The following is a 20,675-nucleotide window of genomic DNA, read 5'->3' on the forward strand; positions in this document are numbered from 1 at the left end:
TGTGAACTACATAGCATTTGCGACACTTCTTTTCTTTATAACTTTTTAATACACAACGAGCGCCGGCTAAATCCTTCTGAGCGTTACTCAGGAGGGTAACCTTGACAACATATGTCAAGCCCAAGGTTATTGGAGGTGGGTGTGTTAATCTAAATAATTACCAAAACATGTATTAATCGTGTAATAATTTTAGAGAATGACTATCGATTAAGCATTTACAAATAAATCAAGCAATTTGCAGAGACGATAATTAGCTTGCAATACATATAAATTATTATGTCAATTTACGGAATGCCTGACCTTCGTAGATGCACTTTTACGATAATTCAGAGGAACCGTAAAAATGTACAATGTTTGCAATTCGCATGATAGCGAAGCCGATACGAGAAGAAATCGCGACAATTGCTAAAATGTCGTTAAATTCACAGACGAATTTACATACTAATTAGGTGTTTATATTTACAGCTAACGATTGCTGTTCGCTTAATTGAATAGCTAAAAAGTCATTTCTATTTATATCGAGTATCAGAGATACTGGGTGATAATTGCTATCGCGTTTAAACTGAAGTTGCTAGTCAGCCGCGCAATCGCTTCACGTTCAATAACATGATTCGCAACTCGTCACTTACGACTGATGTGTGACGTATAAAATGATCGGCAACTTTAACGTCATTAACGAGAAATGCTCGAGTGACGAACAACTTTGACTATGATTATAGCATATTATTCGTATTGGACATTATGTTGCTCCGCCAAACGAGTCAAATTGTTGAAAAAACAAATGCACGAGATTCACAAAAAGCAACAATATATATATAATATACATGCATGTAATGTTTTACTATAAAGAAATAAATACAAATTCGAAGAAGGTTGTTTTTTTAATTGCCGATTTTCTCACTCAGAGTTCTCGCTTTTTGCAAATGTATGCTTCCGTAAATACCAAATTTACTTTTATTAGTAAAAGCTTACGCTCTATTATACAAATTTAACGGTTAAATTAAGGCGATTGAGTGGCAGCACAAAGGATTTAATATACAATTGGCACGTATTTGTAAATATAATGAATTATGTTAATAGAAGAATAACATGTTATTATTTTATCGCCTTAGTTTAACCATTTTTATTATAACTTTTTATATTATTATATTTCCACAAATTCTTGATCCTAGAGATGCCTTCTTAGAAATAATGGTTGAAAACATGTCAATGTCGAATCGACGTCAAATGCGTCGAATAGACGTCAACTTGGTGTCGATTTTTCGACCAATCATTTTCTCGCTACGTTATCTCGCAAATTCTTGCTTAATCGGATTCCTAAATCGAGACTTTCCAATTCGACGTTTAACAGTTCCATAAGTTGTCAAGTGTACCAGTACTCGCTTTAGATCTTCCTAGTTCTATCAAATTGGATTTAAAGCTACGTTCCTAGATTTCCTACATGGAGAGAATTTTCTTTTGAAATTTATCCTGAAAATTATGTAATCATGGAACAACATGGCATTTCGAAGAATTTTACGAGAATTTTCTGAAATTTTACCATACATTTTACTAGTAAAATCAAAAACTCTTATAAAGTTGTTCAAAATGCCACGATGTCCCACGATCACATAATTTTCAGAATAACTTTTAAAAGAAAATTCTCTCCGCGTAGATGTTTTGACTCAATCTTGGTTGAAAGCTGTTTCATTCCGTAAACATTTTATATTTAATAATTTTAATTTTACATTTAATATAAAATTTTCCGTAAAGCTATTACATTTAAAATTTATTAAAAATTCTCGTCTCGTATACCAATCAACAGTTCCGATCTTGAGTAATCTTAGACGAACAAAGCCAGCTTTTATTCATTCAACTTCTAAACCCATCCAAGTAACAATCCAGTTTCTTTTCACTCAACGTTTGAATCACCTCTATGTCGCGTTGCACAGATTTTTAATTATATTTACTCCCGGGAAAACGAACGAGGCCATAAACACTTGTGCAATTTACTGTAAAACTGATGTGTTATTCCAACACATCCTAATACAGCTGCGTCCGCCAGTCCCACTCCACTCCGAGGAGCTTCTCGATCGCCGAGCGATATATAAAAGTCTAGCCAGTTTGCGCACTCCCGTATAGTGCAATTCCGTCGGGTGGCGATAACGTCTCTCTGAATCTTGTGCTCAAGTTTCGCAACTCCGCGGCTTCGTTCTGTGTCTCGCGCGAATTAGATTTCCGGCTGTGTCAGACAAACCGCGGCAGCGAATTCGGCCCCTTTTCGGAGCTCTCGAACTCTCAAAGATAACGCGGCTCAGAAATAAAGCGCTGATACAGCACTTCACCAGAGTTATCGGTAAGTATCCAGGCTGGACATGTTAGTTTCTACCTGTACATTTCTGCAATTCCTCAAATTCCTAAATTCGATGAGCTCTACTTGAAGTGAAACCGCGGAGGACACGGAGATACGGACAGCTTCTCGTTTTATTTCGCAACTCTGGGGCAGATCATCCGGCACATGATGCAACATTAAAAGGTCCGCGCGCAAAGTATGACGCACCGAATCCTAAATGATTATTCTCGAAGATCATAGTGTCACGTTGATAAACCAGGAGAAACGTTATACCGTATCAAAATAAATGGTAAACTTATCAATAGTGTCATCACCTTCGGGCTGTATCGTTAGATGTTTGTATTCGTGGATTTAGGAAACGTGTTTCCTGACGCGTGAAAGATGGACTGTCGTCAATTGAAAGTGAAACCGATTTCATTCAATTGAAAAGCGTTGCAATAATGAATATAATATTAACAATTTTTAGATAGCAATTGAAATTGTAGATTGCGTTAAGTATAATATAAAAGAATTAATTCACCCGCGAATACGTGGCGTCTTCGGGAGATCGACAGAATGAAATAAGTGTTTCGAAACGTTGGTTACAAAATGCTGGGTAGTACTTTCGATTTACAAATAATTGCCGCGATTAATAAATATATATTTCTATAAAAACAGCGTTTGCTAATGCGGTTCTCGTCCGGTTATATGCCGTTCAGTGAACTGAAATAGTAAAATTCGCGGAGCTTCAACAAACGGCACGCACATTCATTATATTTTGATGATATTTGTTTGTAATATTTTACGCATATGAACGTGATACGAACGCACAGGCTCCGCGGGGGGTCGCTTGTTTTTCGTAGTAAAACATTCTAACGCGTATGTATACGCAAGTTATAAATAAATCTTATTAAAAAAGTCATGAAAAAACCTGTCCGGCATCTAAGGCTTAATATTTTCAGTACTTGCCGGCACATTAATATAATTAAATTCATTGTAAAAAGAAATCCCCGACGGTATATAAAATATTGGATATATCGCCATTCGCATGTTATACTTAAAAACAATTTTTCGAACAAAAATTATTTAAATGACGGATACAGACGTCATCTATGATGATTCAGGCAAAAAGTTGACGGCGTTATTTTTTACATGGCGCAATATTACATTATATATTTAATAATTTCACGTCTCTAGATAAATATTTGTGCTTATCGTTAAGATATACGGGTTTTTTTTGTAATTAAATAGATTATTTACATAAATACAGTATCGGTCAAAAGTTTTGGACGCACCGGAAATAAACGCGAAGAGCCAAATTTCTGGCCGACACTAATATATGTGGATGGTAAAATTACACAATAAATAAGGTTACCAGGGTTGGAAAGTAAGTCGTTGCTTGTAACGAAGTTACGGTTACAGTTACTTTTTTTGGTGACTATAATTTAACTTCGTTTCTTTCCCTTCGTCTATAACTGTAACTTAACTCAGTTACACTTTTTTCAATAACTAGTTTAATAGTTACATCAATACGTAGATTCGACATCAATCGACGAATCATTTCTCACTGGGTAGTCAAATTCATCCTTGGTCTCTTTCCAAACAGTTAGAAGGAGACGAAGCATAAATGATAAAATCAACAAAGTTAAGCCGACATTGGCGAGAACCGGAATAATGTTTTCACAAATCGTTGGTCTCGTCCGGGTGGAACGCGGTTGCCAACGCGGTTATCCAGTTCCACGATACCGAGAACGATACCCGAGCGTTCTCCGACTCCGCCTCTGACTGGCGTCTTCTCCCATTTGTTCGCAGGAGCCACGTGGAGTCGCGGCGAGAATCGAATCGCGCGCCGAGCGCGTCACGTGACCACGAACTGCGGCGCCGGGGCGTTCGCGCGGGCAGGCGGAGAGAGGTTATAAATAGAGGACGTCGGGTGCGGGGAGTCTCTTTCACTTGCCGCTACGCGCCGCGGCGCGTCGCTTCGCCCGTTCGCCTCGTCCCCGATCATTACGCGGTGTGCCGTGTGCCTGTGTGGAGATCGCGCGCTCTTCTCCTCTCGAACCCGACCCGCGCTCTCTCACTCTCTCTCTCTTCCTCTCGTGCACGCCGTGCCCGTCGCTCGCGCTCGGTCGCGTCCACCGTCGACGAGGAGCCACAGGTAATATAACCCCCCGGCGAGCGCGGGAAAGACGCGCGGCGGCCCGCTCGATCGGTGACTCCACCGACCTCGCGGACGGCTGACTCGGTGTTCGGGGCGCGCGCGTGTACGCGTGAGGAGGAAGACGACGACGACGAGGCGAGGCGGCGGCGGCGGCGGCGGAGGAGGAGGAGGAGGAGGAGAAGAAGGCACGTGGGGAGGAAGGCCATAGCTCTCGTGGCGCGCGGAGAACGTGTAACGGCGCGGCGCTACACCCGCGGATCGGTCTCTCAGAGTTAACGAGGAGGGCGGCCCGTCGAGCGAGACGACACGGCGACAACGGCGGCGACGACCCCGAAGCGCAGGAAGATGCCGGAGACCGCGCACCATATGAACGGCTACGCGAACGGCCACGCGCCGCCCGAGCTGCAGCAGGACACCGCGTTCCTCTTCACCTCGGAGTCTGTCGGCGAGGGACACCCAGGTGAGCAGAACCCTCTCCCCCCCTCCTGCTCCGACCCCCGTCGCCGGGCCCTTGTCGGGCGACTCTACATTATCGGTCGAAACCAGAAGCTCTCTCTCTTTCTCTCTCTCTCTCTCTCTCTCTCTCTCTCTCTCTCTCTCTTTCTCTCTCTCTCTCTCTTTCTTTTTCTCTCTTTCTCTCTCTCTCTCGCTCCACGTCCCTCCGTACCTTGCGGCTTCCCACCACCACTGTCACCACCACCGTCGTGTGCCGCGTACTCTCCTCCGTCATGGAGGAGACTCGTCCGCGCTTTTTCCTACCCTCTCGTCCCCCCTGCCCCTCGATCGGACCCTACGACGGATGACGCGTCGTCTCCTCCTCTCGACGACGACAACGTCGACACGGGATCGCGGGGTCAGGAAAGGGAGCTTCGATTTCCGAGCGAAAACGGAGATCACCAGGGGGATCTCCCGTTCTCCGCCTTTTCCCCCGTTTTCGTGAACGCGGCGTGACCTGGCGGGCGTGCTGCGCGTTGCGCCGCCATGTGCTCGCCAGCGCCGATCGCAGCGCGATCGGCGCGAACCTCGGCCGGTCGGCCCCGACGCTGGGCGCCGGTTCGCGCCACGCGCTGCCCGAAATCCGTCTCGTTTCAGCCTAGTATTACGATTTGTCGTACGCGACAAGGGCTGATATTTACAGTTGCCGTACGACGAATTTTTCAAGCGTGTTGATTGGCTGCGGGATAGAAAGGTGCTCGAGTCTCGAGAGACTGAATGTAACATCAGCCTCACTCCGGTTTGCATCAACGTCGTTTAACTTTGATCTTGGTTTAATTCATGTTTGTCTCTTTCTAGAGTAACAGTTGGGGAGAGACAAAGGGCGAAGTAAGCTAAGCTTAAAGTTAAACAACGTTGGTGAAACCGGGCCTTCTCGCTGAAAGCGTCATTCTATCTTTGCAGCTCGTTATGCGTCGAGGAAAGATAGCGACGCTCTCAACGCTACTCAGCGCTGAGAGCGAGCTCTCGGACACACCCATAATCATCTTTCGTCTCCTTCCAATGCCCGCTTCCACCGACGCAGTTTAACTTCAACCTCGGATCAACATTATGTCCTTTTCTAATTTTACGAGTGAGATAAAGTAAGTTAGACTTATTCATCACTGGTGACTTCAAGTATACTCCTCTACTGTTGAAGATAAGTAATTTGAACCGAGATTAAAGTTAGGGTCGGAGCACAAAGCAACGTAATAGCTTACGCCAAAGACGCAAGCGTAAACGTAGCGCACAAGCTTTGGCGTAAAAGTAACGTCATATGTAATTGGAGGTAAGGACGACGTACGCCATCTACATTTACGCTTGCGTCTTCGTCGTAAGCTATTTCGTTGCTTTGTGCTCTGACCCTTCGGGCCAGTTTCACAAACATCGGTTAACTGCTAACCGAAACTGTTAGTTGATTCTCCGTCTCTTCTTAAATAATAAGATTGAAAAAGATAGGGAGTCGACTGAACTCTGGCTAACAGTTAACCAACGTTTGTGAAGTTGGTCCTTAGAGCGAGTTTCACAAACGTCGGTTAACTGCTAACCGAAGGTAAATTGATTCTCTGTCTCTTCTTAGATAATAATATAGAAAAAGATAGGAAGTTGACCGAGGAGGAAACTGCTGAAGGTATGGTGGTGTACAGATTTGCGGCATTACCGGGCATTACTACGCATTTTTTGGGCATTAGTTTGGGCATGGGTCTTGCTGGGGTATTATAAAGATAAAATGAAATAGATAAAGTAATAATCTCTAAGAACTTTCACCAGAGACCTCGTATTCGTTTCTGCCTATCTTCCGCACTCGGGAGGAAACGGAAATAGAAAAAGATAAAGTAATGCCCACTGGGCATTGGTGCACAAGATTTTGGCCAGCGATTTCCCCCTCGGAGTTGACTGAACTCTGGTTCACAGTTAACCGACGTTTGTGAAACTGGCCCTTCATCTGCGTCGGGCATAAGGGGACAATCGGAAGGACAAAGGATGACCTGAACCAAGATCCAGGTTAAACAACGTTGGTAAAAACGGGCGTTGGACGGGGAGACCGTTGCTCAGAGATGCGCACGTGTATAGAAGGTGGATACAGACACGAAGACGCGAGATTCCCGATTGGAAGCGGGACTTGTTTCGACAGAAGCTCGCTCTCGCGACTACCCTTCTGTCGCGTAGAGTTCGGTTACTCCGTTTCCTCCTGAGTGCGGAAGATACGGCAGAAACGAATACGAGGTCTCTGGTGAAAGTTCTTAGAGATTTCACTTTCAAGAATACCTGTGGAATTGGAAAACTGAGTATCCGAAGAACTCTTGAAGAACCAGCCACAATCAGTTCGCTTTGGAATATTCCTCAGGAGTTCATTAGCGTGCGTGCAACTTCCCTAATCATTCTTATTGCGTTCTTCTGTGAATCGCTGAAAAATTACAATTTACAAAGGGAGGAGGCTTTAAGAACGCTTTGCGAATTCACTGTGCTATCTGGGCTTTGTGGCATCGGATACAACTGGAAAGCATTCTTCCATTCTCTGGATCATATTTCGAATCGGAGCACAGACGCTGTTGAATCGATACACGTCAATGCCGAGTTGTATACATATTTCTGTTTGTGTAGTCGCGGACATGTTGCAAACATGTGGTCTTTATGAATAAGTTTAGAAACGCGTATTTGGGTTCAGAATGAGAACTATTACCTTTCAAACATAGAAGTCTCTTTGCCAGTAATAAATCACAATAATCGAACTGTTTAGTCGACATTAACCGGCCAGTGTTTTAATACAGAAAATTTATTGCGAAAAATATTACCTCAGCCAGGGTTTGAACCTGGACTTCCCTACTCTCTAGGCGGGCCAATTCGACCACTGAGGCATGTGGTAATATTTGTCGCAATAACAGTATAAAGATGATCGCGTCTATTTTTCGACTTTAAACTGCGTATCGATTTGTACACAACTGTCGATACGCGATTTTTAAGTATCCCTTACCCCCTTCATCCAACATGGACGCAATTGCTAAGTCGAAGTCTTCTAGAGATTGATTGAGACACTATCTTTCAGTTGTAGGTATAAATTCAAACATATAAATCTTTTTAAATTGCCAGTAATAAATAACAATGATCAAGCTTTTTCGTCGACATTAACCGGCCAGTGTTATCTTTAAACTGATATTATCTGCTTTCTTTTTACACTTAAGTGATACTGAGTCACTCAACTATGTGAGTATTTTATACTCAGATATGACGTCATTAATGTGAGTCTATTAAACTCACTAAAGCACACGGTCTTGATCGTGTGCAAAAACTCAGTTAAATCTGGTTGAATCTCACTTCTCAAGAATCAAAAGGAGCATGCATTCAACTGAGTTATGACGGCACAAGTGAGATTTATCTGAGTTTTCATGTAAAAGGAAAGCAACTATTAGCTGCGTTCGGCATTGCAAATCCGAGGCGTCGGAGTGCTCTTTTGCATCTGAGTGAATGAGATAGAGAAGGAGAAAGAGCACCCCGACGCCTCAAATTTGCAACGCGCGAACGCAGCTAATATAGAGGAAAGTTCTCTATGATAAGGTAGAATTCTAATATGAGATAGCAGGTTTTCAACGTCCAAGTTCAATCACAAATCTGTTTTCGCAACGATTACATGATCAAACAACCCATTTTCCATTATACAGATTTTACTCCAGGGAGATTCATGGTGGAACGGATGAAGCTTGTTAATTTAGCAGAAACTCCGCTAACTGATATAGGGGATTTTCCTCCGCTGCGGCCAGTATTCACAACAGCCTGACAGTTCTCATTCTGAATATAATTGCGCGCTCCTAAACGCAATTTTAAAAAAGCGCCCGTTCTGTTCACGACTATACCGCTTTAGGTTAGCATAAATTAGAGTAATATTACACTTGTGCGACAAGCTGTTCGAGCGTATCGATTGGCTGCGAAGTAGAAAATTTCTCGGGTCTCCAGAACTTGTTTTTTATTTCGTAGCCAATCGATGCGCTCGAAAAGCTCGTACGCAAACGTGATGCCATCGGGTGCGTTCTTTTAGGCATCGGATTTGGCAACCGCTGCGCATCGGATTTGCCGGCTGACGGAAATCTGCGGTGCAGTCGACTGCGCAGTCGGGCTAAAAGAATGAATTACTGCAAAAACTGCTGTATCCGATGCCTAAAAGAACGTACGGACTCTTGGCGTTAACGCTAATCGAGACCAACCATTCTCTGTGTTATAGATAGAACTGTGAGAAAAGAGCCGGCTAGTCGCGCTAAGAGAATCAGGACGACTGGTCGGGAGGACGGAATGCGGGTCGTTCTGCAAATTTTCTTCATTACTTCCTTGTCCTTGTTGTCGCGACTTGATTGTTGACGAATCTTCAGCTTCGTACATCAGCGATCGATTTGCCATGCGCGAGAGGAAGTTCGCCATCTTCTAGAGTTTCTAGACGACTCTACTCGCGACGTAGATGGCGCGGCCGACGTCTCTCTCTCCCGTCGACGCCGCTCGAATGTTTGTTGACGTTTCTTCTAGCGGGATCGATTTACTTCGGTCGCTTTAATCGTCAATGTACCGATCGTCCAGATTCTATTTCTGGAGCGAGAATAATCGGCATGAAACGTAACTTGATTGTTGTAGGCATCGCAGTTCTCTGAAAGGGGGGGGGGGGAGGAAGAAAGAAGCGAAGCTACGATTGAGCGACGCGAACGGGCTTCTAGGAATCCCCTTTTGTTTCCTTTATGCTCCTTTTTCGCCTTCTATTACCATCGACCGGAATCTTCCAGAACTGGCCTCAAGGTTCGCGGAAGATTGACGCTTGAAATCGTTGGGACACGCAACATTTGCTTATGACAAATGGAATAATTACAAAGAGCGTGAACAAAGCTGCTGTGACGATAATAAGAAGTCCACGAATTAGCCACGATCGTTCTTGATATTGTTGAGATCCGAAAATTTGAGGGCCCATCAACTCGCGTACTTGCGTAAACTACATGGTCGGACTCGCGCGCGCGCGGTTCTAGCTACGCTTATACTTGGCGCGAGACACTACCGTTTTTCGTGAACTACACTGGGAGAATTTTTGTTTAAAATTTACCCTGAAAATTATTTAACCGTGGGGCAACGTGGCATTTTGAAGAACTGTATGAGAGCTCTTTGAAATGTACTGTAGAATGTATAGTGTTAGTGCACTAAACTATCGACGCGCGACTCACGGACAGGTTTCCGTTCGACCGTAATGTATGATTGGCCTGTTTTGAACCTTTTTATCTAAAAAAAAAACTACTGCTCGGAACGAAAAATGGCAAATAACTTTTTAATTTATTTTTTCGACGACATTCTTGCTATGGTATTTTGATTCGCGAATTTCAGGACACCCTGTATAGCACTTGGTGCGTGAATTTGAACGTTTATCTTCCTAATCTCCTGATCTTGATGATAACTAATAGATTTGTCGATAACCGACGACTTCTGGAATGCGCGAAGTTGATCAAATACATATAATTATATACAAGATGTCTTGTACGCGTAATTATATGTTTACATAAAGCATCTTTATTATATATCATATATGTATACGACGAAATTGTTCAATACGTCGAAAACGCTATGCGTCTGGTTTCACCATAGGGCACATCCCTTTTAAAACAACGCTCTTTCTTCTTTTCCTCTCTCTCTTTCTCGCCCCCTTTGTTCTCTACTTCCGTCTTCTAAACGGGAGCCGTTGATCAGGAGGGAGTTTGTGACTAACAAACTTCGCCACCGAGCCAGCAATCGGTGTTCATTTTCCGCCCCTTTCAATTATCCCGTTTCTCAACGCTTTCTTCGCGCACCTTTCCAACGTTGGGCTGTATCGCGTCCACTGATTCAGCGATTTTCCCACGTTAGTCGTCCTAGGATAGGACGTCGGAGAGTCGAGGAAGTCGCGCGAAGGGTTTTGCAAGCGATCGTAAAACGACTCGAAATAGCCTAGACCCGAGTGAACAAAGTGATAAAGTGATACACATAAATAACAAATTGGCAAAACATTTGGAAACAAATACGTGATAATCCTAGGCGCTCTGTGCACCTGTGCTTTATCGAACTCCGGTAGCTAATTTTTCTAAGGCCTTGACGCAGCCAAGCAAATTTCTGCGTTTCTCAACTTGAACCGTTTTGGAAAATAACGAACAGTAAATTATTTTTTTCGCAACCTCGGCTCGCGTGTTAGCTAATTATCTCCGCGGTTAACGACTTGTTTTTCCTCTCTGCATCTCGGCTCTAATTATACCAAAGATAAAGAGAGAAACGAGTTACGTGAGCAATTTAGGTGAACTAATCTTGGATTAGTGATTCGCTGCTTTTCTTAAATTATATTAGATAGAATGAAAATTTGTCGTGTGCTATTATCTTTCTTTATGTAATAAATTAATCTTCTCTACTCCCCTTGGTTATTATAATTCTATGCAGTTTCCTTGCAAGTTCCCTTAGATTTTAATTGCGTTCAGGTAGCAAAACCCTCTAATTGTCTCGCTTAATACTTCACTTCTGTTACAGTATATTTATGTCTCTGGTATGTTCTTTTTCAGATAAAATGTGCGATCAAATAAGCGATGCCATTCTGGATGCCCACCTGACACAAGATCCCGATGCTAAAGTAGCATGCGGTGAGTTTCGCCAAGGCAGTGCTGCGATTTCTTCAGGCACTCGAATATGTATCATGGTATTCTATTTATAAATTAGTTTGTTCGGCCCTGAACTAGGCCGGAACTTTTGGCTTCTGCGTCCATTGCGTTCGCAATGTATCGTTGAAACGGCCTCTTTGAGAGAAAAGAAAAACCCCCAAATGCGTTTACGGCTGCCTTAACGCTCGCTTTAACATTCCTTTGATGTACAATTACGCTATTCTGCATTAAACGCGTACATGTAACTTCATTATGTAGACAGATTGTACGTGCAAGAAGCTACGGATTTTACTAATCGACTCTGTTTCTCTACCGTAGAAACCGTAACAAAAACTGGGATGATACTTCTGTGCGGGGAGATTACATCTAAGGCTGTGGTGGATTATCAGAAGATCGTACGAGATACAGTGAAACACATCGGCTACGACGACTCTTCAAAAGGTACAGCAACCGGCCGACGCGACACGCATTCGCGCTACACATCGGTCTCTCAGCGACGCACGTCTGTCACTCTCCCCGATTGTCTCCGACACTTTGTTGGACGTTAATTCTACGTTCGCGCGAGCAGAACCGAGATCCTTACACCCGTGACAAACCCATTACTCATGTAACACATGCATGCCCTACGGCTGGACAGATAGCCAGCTGCTTCGTTCTTCATAAGACTCGCCTCACACGATTCTCCCTCATCGAATTGTTGCTATAACACGATCGAGTCGTGGCGCAAGAGATTCAAGCGCGAAACATCGCGATTTCTGTCTTCTTATTACATTGAATATTAATGATAATACTAAAACGAGTATGAGAATTCTTTTTCGCGGATACACATCGAGATGCTTGAAACCTTCGCGATTTCTTTCTTTCTTTCTTTTTTTTTACATTGAAGACCAATGATAATACTGTGACGAGTATGGGTAGAACTGCTAACCTCAGGTTAATTGATTCTTTGTTTCTTCTTAAATAATAAGATGGAAGAAGAGAGGGAGTCAACTAAACTCTGGTTAACAGTTAACTGACGTTTGTGAAACTGGCCCTATGAGGATTCTTGTTCGCGGATAGACATCGAGACGCTTGAATCCTTCGTGCCTCGATCGCTCGGACAATCAACATCCTGCTCATCACCTCTCGGATCAAAAAACCCAAGATCATACACAAAAGGAAATGAATAAGGACTGTGTAACGTAAGGCGTATCGTGGCAGGATTCGATTGGCGTACGTTGAACCTTTTGGTGGCGATCGAACAACAGTCCCCAAATATCGCGGATGGTGTCCATACGGACAGGCAAGAGACGGACGTGGGCGCAGGTGATCAGGTACATAAGCCATTCTCAGCCCGTGCCACAGAACAGCCAAAGATAATTCAATGTCAACGATCTACTCCCTACGCTCTCGCCTCTTACCCGCCCCCTTCCCTCTGCTCTCCCCCTTGAAACTTCGGACGTTCTCAGATCTATTTTGCTATTCTGCGTGTGTTACATCTGCGTGTGTTGCGTGCGTGTACGCGGGCGAGAGTGCGAGTATCCGAGCACCATCGTGCGAGACCAGAGACACCGCCGGGTGTCTCTTGAAAAATTCCTCGTGTCAGTCGTGCAGGAAATTTGACGGAGACAGATTTAAAGCACTGCGATTCCAACAAAGTGCCGATATCAGTTATCATGTTTGTAGAACGTGTGGCTGTATGTACCATGTTCGGATACACGTAAAAGTCATTCGTTAATAACACTCATTTGTGTGCAACATGTTTGTTATCTAATCTATAAAACAAAAATTCAACACGCGGACAGTTTTGGAGAACTCGATCCAGTATCATCTTTCCGATATCTTGTCAAGTGCCCGAACTCTTACATGCAGCCGTCGTGTTAGCTTTAATCAATCCAGGATTATTGGGATCAGCGTGGTCTGATACAAATCCGAGGCACCAGAGTGGCGGAATCTCACGCGACAAGAAACGACGCGTGAAACGCGGCAGCGAACATCATTTGTCTCACTACGCTTGATGATTTCTGCAGGTTTTGACTACAAGCTGTGCAATGTTCTGCTGGCGCTCGACGCTCAGTCCCCAAATATCGCGGCAGGCGTTCACGAAAACCGTAGCGACGAGGAAGTGGGAGCAGGAGATCAGGTCAATTAGCATTGCCATCGTTGAATTATCTCTTCTCTTTGTCTTCTGTTTTTCTTCCGTTTTTTTTGTTTGCCTCCTGCGTTACTTACATTTCTTTTGCAGTAGTTGTACAAGTAACACCTCACTTCTTTACTTCTTCTTGTGAACCACTGGCCTTCGTTTTAATTTCATCGCTACAGAGGTGGAAGTGACATGTCGAGTGTCCCTCACATACTTGTTGTACTTGTGACGGTAGTTCGAACGCTACAAGAATGTTATTTTGTCGTTAATTCTTTAGTTGGATCTGGCATATAGGGAGTGTAAAATTAAACGGGCGTGGTGTAGGATGTAGTAGTTTGTGCGAGAAATCCAACCTAGATTTGGAAACGTTTGCATGTTTCACGTTATTGTGGATCAATAACGTCTCCAGTAGGATTAACCATGATTTTAGTACGATCTTAACTCGTGGTTGAGAATTCGTTGTTAAATAATTGAAACCAAAGGAGATTGGCTACTGCCCCGATGAAGATATTTTGCTGAAAGTACTACGAGATCGACGACAAGTAAAATGAAAGTTATTGAAAAATTGCTGAAGGTACGAATATCCAACAACGAATTATAATTTTTCTCGTGAAACTCAATGTAATACTGCGAAATAGAAAGCTAAAGTATACTATTGAAAAGTAATACAAAAACTTGTGAGACTTGCTGAATTTAACTAAAATTTGTTCGTGATTTTTTACTAAATTTTTATGTTGAGATGACAATGAAAACGGGCCGAGGAAGATTTTCAAATACACCTCAGCAAAATGTCATTATATGTATTTTCAGTAAATATTTTCGCAGGGATGACTAAAAGCATACTCTCAAATGAATCTATTATGTGATTAAACTACTTATTGTTAGTTGGTTATTGGTTAATTAATGGTGTAAGATGTAAAAGTTTTTTCATTGTCAGCGTAAACGTGTATATCCCTTTTGTCATATCTATATCACTATTCTGTTCTGTGTGGCACCTTTTATCACATTATTAGTTATATTGCTTCATATTTTTCACATATCTATATAATACTACATATTCACGCAATAATTTACTCTTCATGAGAGCTTTACTATAATTAAGCTTCCTATTCTTTTTCACGCATAAAAACAAAATGTTAACTTTTACATTCCGACGGCACGTAATTTCAAATAAATTATCCACATATTTGAAATTTTACGTGCAAAGCCCGTTGGACGCTTCAAAGCTTGTGTGTCGCATAAATTTTAGCTGGAATAACTCGAATTCTTCCATCAGGGTCTAATGTTCGGATACGCGACTGATGAAACCGACGAGTGTATGCCATTGACGGTCGTGCTGGCACATAAATTGAATCAGAAAATCGCCGAACTAAGACGAAGCGGCGAACTATGGTGGGCTCGTCCAGATTCAAAAACACAGGTTTGATTTCCATACGTTTATACATATATGCACTTGGTTTATCTGAATCTTAACAAAACAAGGAGTGTAAGAAATTCGTCGAAAAATACGGCTGGAATTCGAGAAATCCCTAATCATTTCTCGATACTTTTCACGTTCAAAGATCTAGGCCAGTGCTCGGAATTAGATGTCCTTTTCGGGCCGATTTCCAAGGCCTTTCCCTCCACTGCCGATTACATATGTGTGACGCCCAGAAGTGCCCGTATGTAAGAGATATGCTGGAATCGTATCTTCAATCGAATCGTAAAAATATTTTTCTTGCTGCATAATTTTTATTTTCCTTGATAATGAAACAAGTTTTCTATTGTTAATGTATTATATTATGTAATATTATCTTATATATATTTTACATTTAAAATATTTGTGGTATATAATTACATCTCAAATGTCAATGTCACGGTCAATTTTTTTACAATAATAATGAGCATGTTGTTGTCAGAAAATATGTTTGTCAAATGAAGACATTTACATATCGCGAACGTATATAATTACAAGTTTGATAATAGTTTCCCACATTACTCGTGAGATAATATTGTTGATGCGTTTTTTTAAGTGATTTTCCCGGTAGGTTTATTCCACTAAAAGATAACAAAGATGATGAAATATGTGGCACAAATTTCTATTTCTTCCTTATTTGTTTTTATATTTACATAATATCTTTCTAATATGACATAGAATTTTGCTGTTCTGCCCAGCCACATATTTTATCAGCTTCTTTATTAGTTTTTAGTGAAATAGATTATTTCTATTCAGAAAACCACTTCAAAAAACGTATCAGTAAGAGTACTTCAAGGGTGACGGATGGAAAACTATTGTCAAAGTTGTAATTAGTATATATCAAAAATATTGTTATAACATATAACAATAGATAACACATACGATACATTAATAATAGAAAGAATTTATTTATATATATAATTTAATTATTTATACTTTATAAAATTTTAAATGATTTATTAGCAAGGAAAATGATTTGGTGGAAGTTACGCTCCTAGCATATTTATCGTATGAAAAGGTGTTACACGTGCGATCAGCAGCTCGACCGTTCAGTAGCAAACGAGGAATATTAAGCGTCGTCTCAGAAATCGGTCCGAAAATGGTGTCTAATTTCGAGCACTGATCTAGACAATAAGGAAAAAAGACGAACAATGATGATTATTCAATGATGTATTTTTTTGTATTTGCTACTCTTGAGTGCTATGATGTTAAAAATCTAACTGAGAATAATCTATCAAATATATATATATGTATATTTACAATACTTTAATAATTAAAAATAAAATGTACAGTTACACGAGACGTATGTATAATAATTATGTTTACGATAGGTAACCTGTGAGTACATCATGGACCATGGAGCCTGCGTACCTATAAGAGTCCATACGGTTGTGGTGTCGCTGCAACATAGCGAAAAAATTGGTCTAGACGAGTTACGTAAGGCTGTCATGGAGAAGGTCATCAAAGAAGTGATACCAGCGAGATATCTGGATGAAAGAACGGTCTTCCATGTAAATCCTTGTGGGCTTTTCATCATCGGTGGACCACAGGTATTAAAGTCTCCAATAACATAATCAGCGCACGACGTCTAACTTGAAGCACCAATCTAGATAATAAGAGAAAGAGCTCATGGACAGTGATGATTATTCGATGATGTATTTTCTGTATTTGCTACTCTTGAATGCTATGATGTTAAAAACCTAACTGAGAATAATCAATCAAATATAATTTTGCAATACTATAATAATTTAATAATTTAAAAACTCTATATATAATTATATAAGACACGTGTAATTTTGTTAATAGATAGAATTTTGAAAAATGTGCGTTATACTTTGCAAGTTGTTCTGATTTACTCGTTCAAAATTCCAGAGTGATGCGGGTCTCACCGGGCGAAAGATTATTGTAGACACGTACGGTGGCTGGGGAGCGCATGGTGGCGGTGCGTTTTCCGGTAAAGATTTTACGAAGGTAGACAGATCAGCTGCATACGCTGCGAGATGGGTCGCCAAGTCTTTGGTAAAGGCTGGCCTTTGCAGACGTTGCCTCGTGCAGGTAAAGCTTGCGAGATCGTCAAGATTTATCGTTGTTGTAATAAAAAATTTCGCAATTTCCGTATAGAACTGTTTTGTAATGAGATTTTTGAAAATTCTATGTCTTCGTATTGTAACAAATGTGCGATTATTTAATAGGTCTCTTATGCTATTGGAGTGGCAGAACCATTGTCTATCACAGTTTTCGATTATGGCACATCCACGCGTTCTCAGAACGAGCTCTTAGACATAGTGAACAAGAACTTTGATTTGCGACCCGGCAAGATCGTCAAGTGTGTACACTTATATAATTTTAATTTTTTTTTCGTAGCTTTAATACAATTTGCACTACGCAAACTGTTAGGATAAATATTGTCTTGCTCATGAAATATTACGATACGAGATGATATAATTTATTAATAAACGCAAGAAGCTAAATAAATTGACGGTGTAACCTTTTTTTTTGTAGGGAACTGAATCTTCGCAATCCTATTTATCAACAAACCAGTACGTATGGCCACTTTGGACGAGACGGTTTCACATGGGAGCAACCAAAAAAGCTGATTCTCGATTGATGAGAGGATGGATTTTAAATTGGACTCGACGTTTCTCGGTTTTAGATATCCGATAGAACATCTCTGTTTCTCTCTCTTTCTAACTCTATCTCCCTCTCTATCTTCCTCTCAGAGAAGTAATCGTGTTATTTCAAATAGGAAAAAGGAAAGAATTTCGTCCGCGATACTTCAATTCCCGTGCCGCAGCCACCAGCGAGGCCATCGATTCTTTCTTATGCCAATACTTAGCAATAGAGAGGACTAGGTATAGGCAGTTCTCTAGTTCTTTTTGCCATCAAATACCGCATTATACAAGGTGTCTGATAAAAATGTCGCCAATCGTAAAATAGTGGTAGATTGGCTTAAACTGAGAAGAAAAGTCATATGCCGCGTTGCAAAATTCGCAATAGTTATCGAGTAATTAATTTATACATTTGAGCGAATGAGGACGTAGAATACGGTAGACCGGACTTGGAAGCCATGTAAAATAATCGATCGCTGAGCGGGAGGTGGAGCGACGCGCGAGATACAACGCGGTGGGAAAAAACAGTGATCGGGGCGAGCGGCGAGTGTCCTTATTCGCTCAGATGTATAAATTGATTGATAACTATTGCGAATTTTGCAACGCGACATATGAATATTTTACAATTGGCGATATTTTTATCAGACACCCTGTATATGTGACGACAGGCATAGTACAAATCTCGTTCATAAACCGGGACACGGGTATGGACAGTCGTTTCTTCCTTCACTCTCTTTCGGTTTTTCGTCTGGTGGTGTCTCTTATCAATACGGCACAATAAACATCTAGATATAATGAATGCATTATGCAAGGAGAAAAGCGAACCGAGCCTATATTATGGAGCCCATTGTGCGAGTTTCCTGGTTCAGATCTTGGGAGCCTCTTTCTTGAACTGACGTCAGCTAAGCTCGGTTTCCGTAACAGCCAGTCGATTCTCTCTCGCTGGTACGCGCTGATGCTTTTCACTTGCAAACCAGTAAAAAGAGGAGGAACTTGTAGCGGATCAAATTTTTTGAAGAAAAATGTATAAACGGGCGCTATACGTGTTTTCAGATTCGGAAATGTAACTGCAGTCTTATAGATTTTTAGCTGTATTCGTAGTCCCTCGCACGTACATGAAAGTTCGATACTCCGATTCTTGATCAGCTAAGCGAGGTAATTTTTAATCAGCATGCACAAATTTACACACGCGAATTTCCGCGAGCTTGCGTTTTATTTCACTGGTGACTCTGTCGATATACCAATCGATCTTTCGTGTACGTAACTTCGTTAGAATCATTAATCGTTGAGGAGGGAAAAGAAGTGTAAATTGATGATAATGTGTCCTCGGCGTATGTGTAGCAAAGAAGGAAATGACATAGTTGTGCGTTACGTACGCGCCCGCGTCACGTTAATTAATGAGTTTCACGAAAGACAGTTGCAATACAATACTGGATCGGATGCATTTATCGAGTAGTTTAAACATTATTAAATATTTTAGAATATTTAAAACTCATCATACTAGTCTAATTGAACAGCTTTGTTATGAAATTAGCTTTCATCGTTTCATAGTATACGCGCGAATGTTCTTAATTATGTGCAAGTGTGCTTAATCGTTCCAAGAAATGTACGGTCATTTCCCCCTTTGCTATTGTTTTAACTAAATAGAACAATTGCAGCAGTTATTATAAAGGAGAACGAAATCGTTGAAAATCTAATCCCGGTAGAGGTCCAGCACAGACCGTGTGACGGAGCTCGAAACTGTTGTGTAGAATTTTTCATTGTTCTCATTTTTTGGTACAAATTGCCCGACATACACCGTCGGCTTTTAATGGGAGAAACAAATAGAGAAACAGTTGTAAAAAGATTTAGTCACCTTCTGGCAGAATTGATGTGTGCGACTTGTTGCGACGTAAACCATATCGGCAATATGTAATAGTACACAGAATCGTATAAAAAAAAAGAAGAAAAAAAGACAAAATAAAACGGATTTTTTAATAAAAGCATTTTCTGTCGTTTTGTGTACTACCGCATCATTACGCAAGCAGAGCATATTTGATCCTCGATCTTCCTGCCGTTTTAATTGCGCGATGCATAATTTGCACTTGACCAATATTGCAGTTCTATTAACGTTTCCCCGACAAATGATATTGAGCTCTGTCGCACAAGACGCTGCGACGCTGGCTACATAGTTCGCGAACGTAGCGAGCAATTTTTATATGCATTCGCACGATCACCCTTCAGTATTCAACGATTCAAAACGAGATGTGCAACATGTAGAATAATCCCTGTAATCGAATAGCCCACGTATTCCGCCTTGCCGCGCATTTTGTTACATTATAGCAGTACTTTTACAGTGTTAAAATACCGTAGGCACGCGTATCCAGTAAAATAGATTAAAATAAAACACGATACATTCGTCAGTACAACTTATTCCCATGTACATAAGGATTTTGCAACAATACTTCTCTCCTTTTATATATCGAGTAATTTTCGTGTCTCAAAATGTTCTTCCCCCGTACTGTTTACAACAGGACTTGAAATATGAATGGCTAATGGGTGTCCCGAAATTCGCGAATCAAAATACCACGGCAAGAAAATTGTCGAAAAAATAAATTAAAAAGGATTTGTCATTTTTCGTTCCAAGCAAGTTTTTTTTTAAATAAAATGGCCCGGTTGAACCTTTTTATCTGAAAGAATGGGAACAAAAACTGGCAAATACTTTTCAATTTTTTTTTCGACAAATTTCCTGCTATGGTTTTTCGATTCGCAAATTTCGGGGTATCCTGTACAGCGTAAAATAATCAAGGGTCACGGTACTATCTCGCGTCATGCATACGCGCTGCGAGATCGATCGCGTATCTTCGCGCGAGCTTTAGAAGACCAGACGATTATAAGGATAATAGTCGTAATAAAGTAGCA

At 41.4% G+C, this 20,675-nt stretch overlaps 1 protein-coding gene across 4 annotated transcripts; it reads left to right on the forward strand.

Moving 5' to 3' along the window:
- The first annotated feature begins 2,319 nt into the window (after nucleotides 1–2,319).
- On the forward strand, nucleotides 2,320–19,759 carry LOC105569883 (S-adenosylmethionine synthase). 4 transcript variants are annotated; one of them, XM_012026680.1, is made up of 9 exons: nucleotides 2,320–2,335; nucleotides 11,492–11,569; nucleotides 11,906–12,028; nucleotides 13,597–13,709; nucleotides 14,986–15,129; nucleotides 16,497–16,715; nucleotides 17,038–17,220; nucleotides 17,358–17,491; nucleotides 17,668–19,759. In XM_012026680.1, exons 2-9 carry the CDS (start codon nucleotides 11,497–11,499, stop codon nucleotides 17,771–17,773), a joined length of 1,095 nt encoding a protein of 364 aa, XP_011882070.1. In that variant the 5' UTR covers nucleotides 2,320–2,335; nucleotides 11,492–11,496; the 3' UTR covers nucleotides 17,774–19,759. The 4 variants fall into 4 exon arrangements, with proteins under 4 accessions (XP_011882070.1, XP_011882067.1, XP_011882066.1 ...); XM_012026677.1 differs by lacking the exons at nucleotides 2,320–2,335; nucleotides 13,597–13,709 and adding exons at nucleotides 4,646–4,932; nucleotides 12,788–12,900; XM_012026676.1 differs by lacking the exon at nucleotides 2,320–2,335 and adding an exon at nucleotides 4,646–4,932.
- Nucleotides 19,760–20,675: the final 916 nt, after the last annotated feature.

The sequence above is a fragment of the Vollenhovia emeryi genome, unplaced genomic scaffold, assembly GCF_000949405.1.
Source record: "Vollenhovia emeryi isolate VEMERY1.0 unplaced genomic scaffold, V.emery_V1.0 DF939122.1, whole genome shotgun sequence".
Lineage (NCBI taxonomy): Eukaryota > Metazoa > Arthropoda > Insecta > Hymenoptera > Formicidae > Vollenhovia > Vollenhovia emeryi.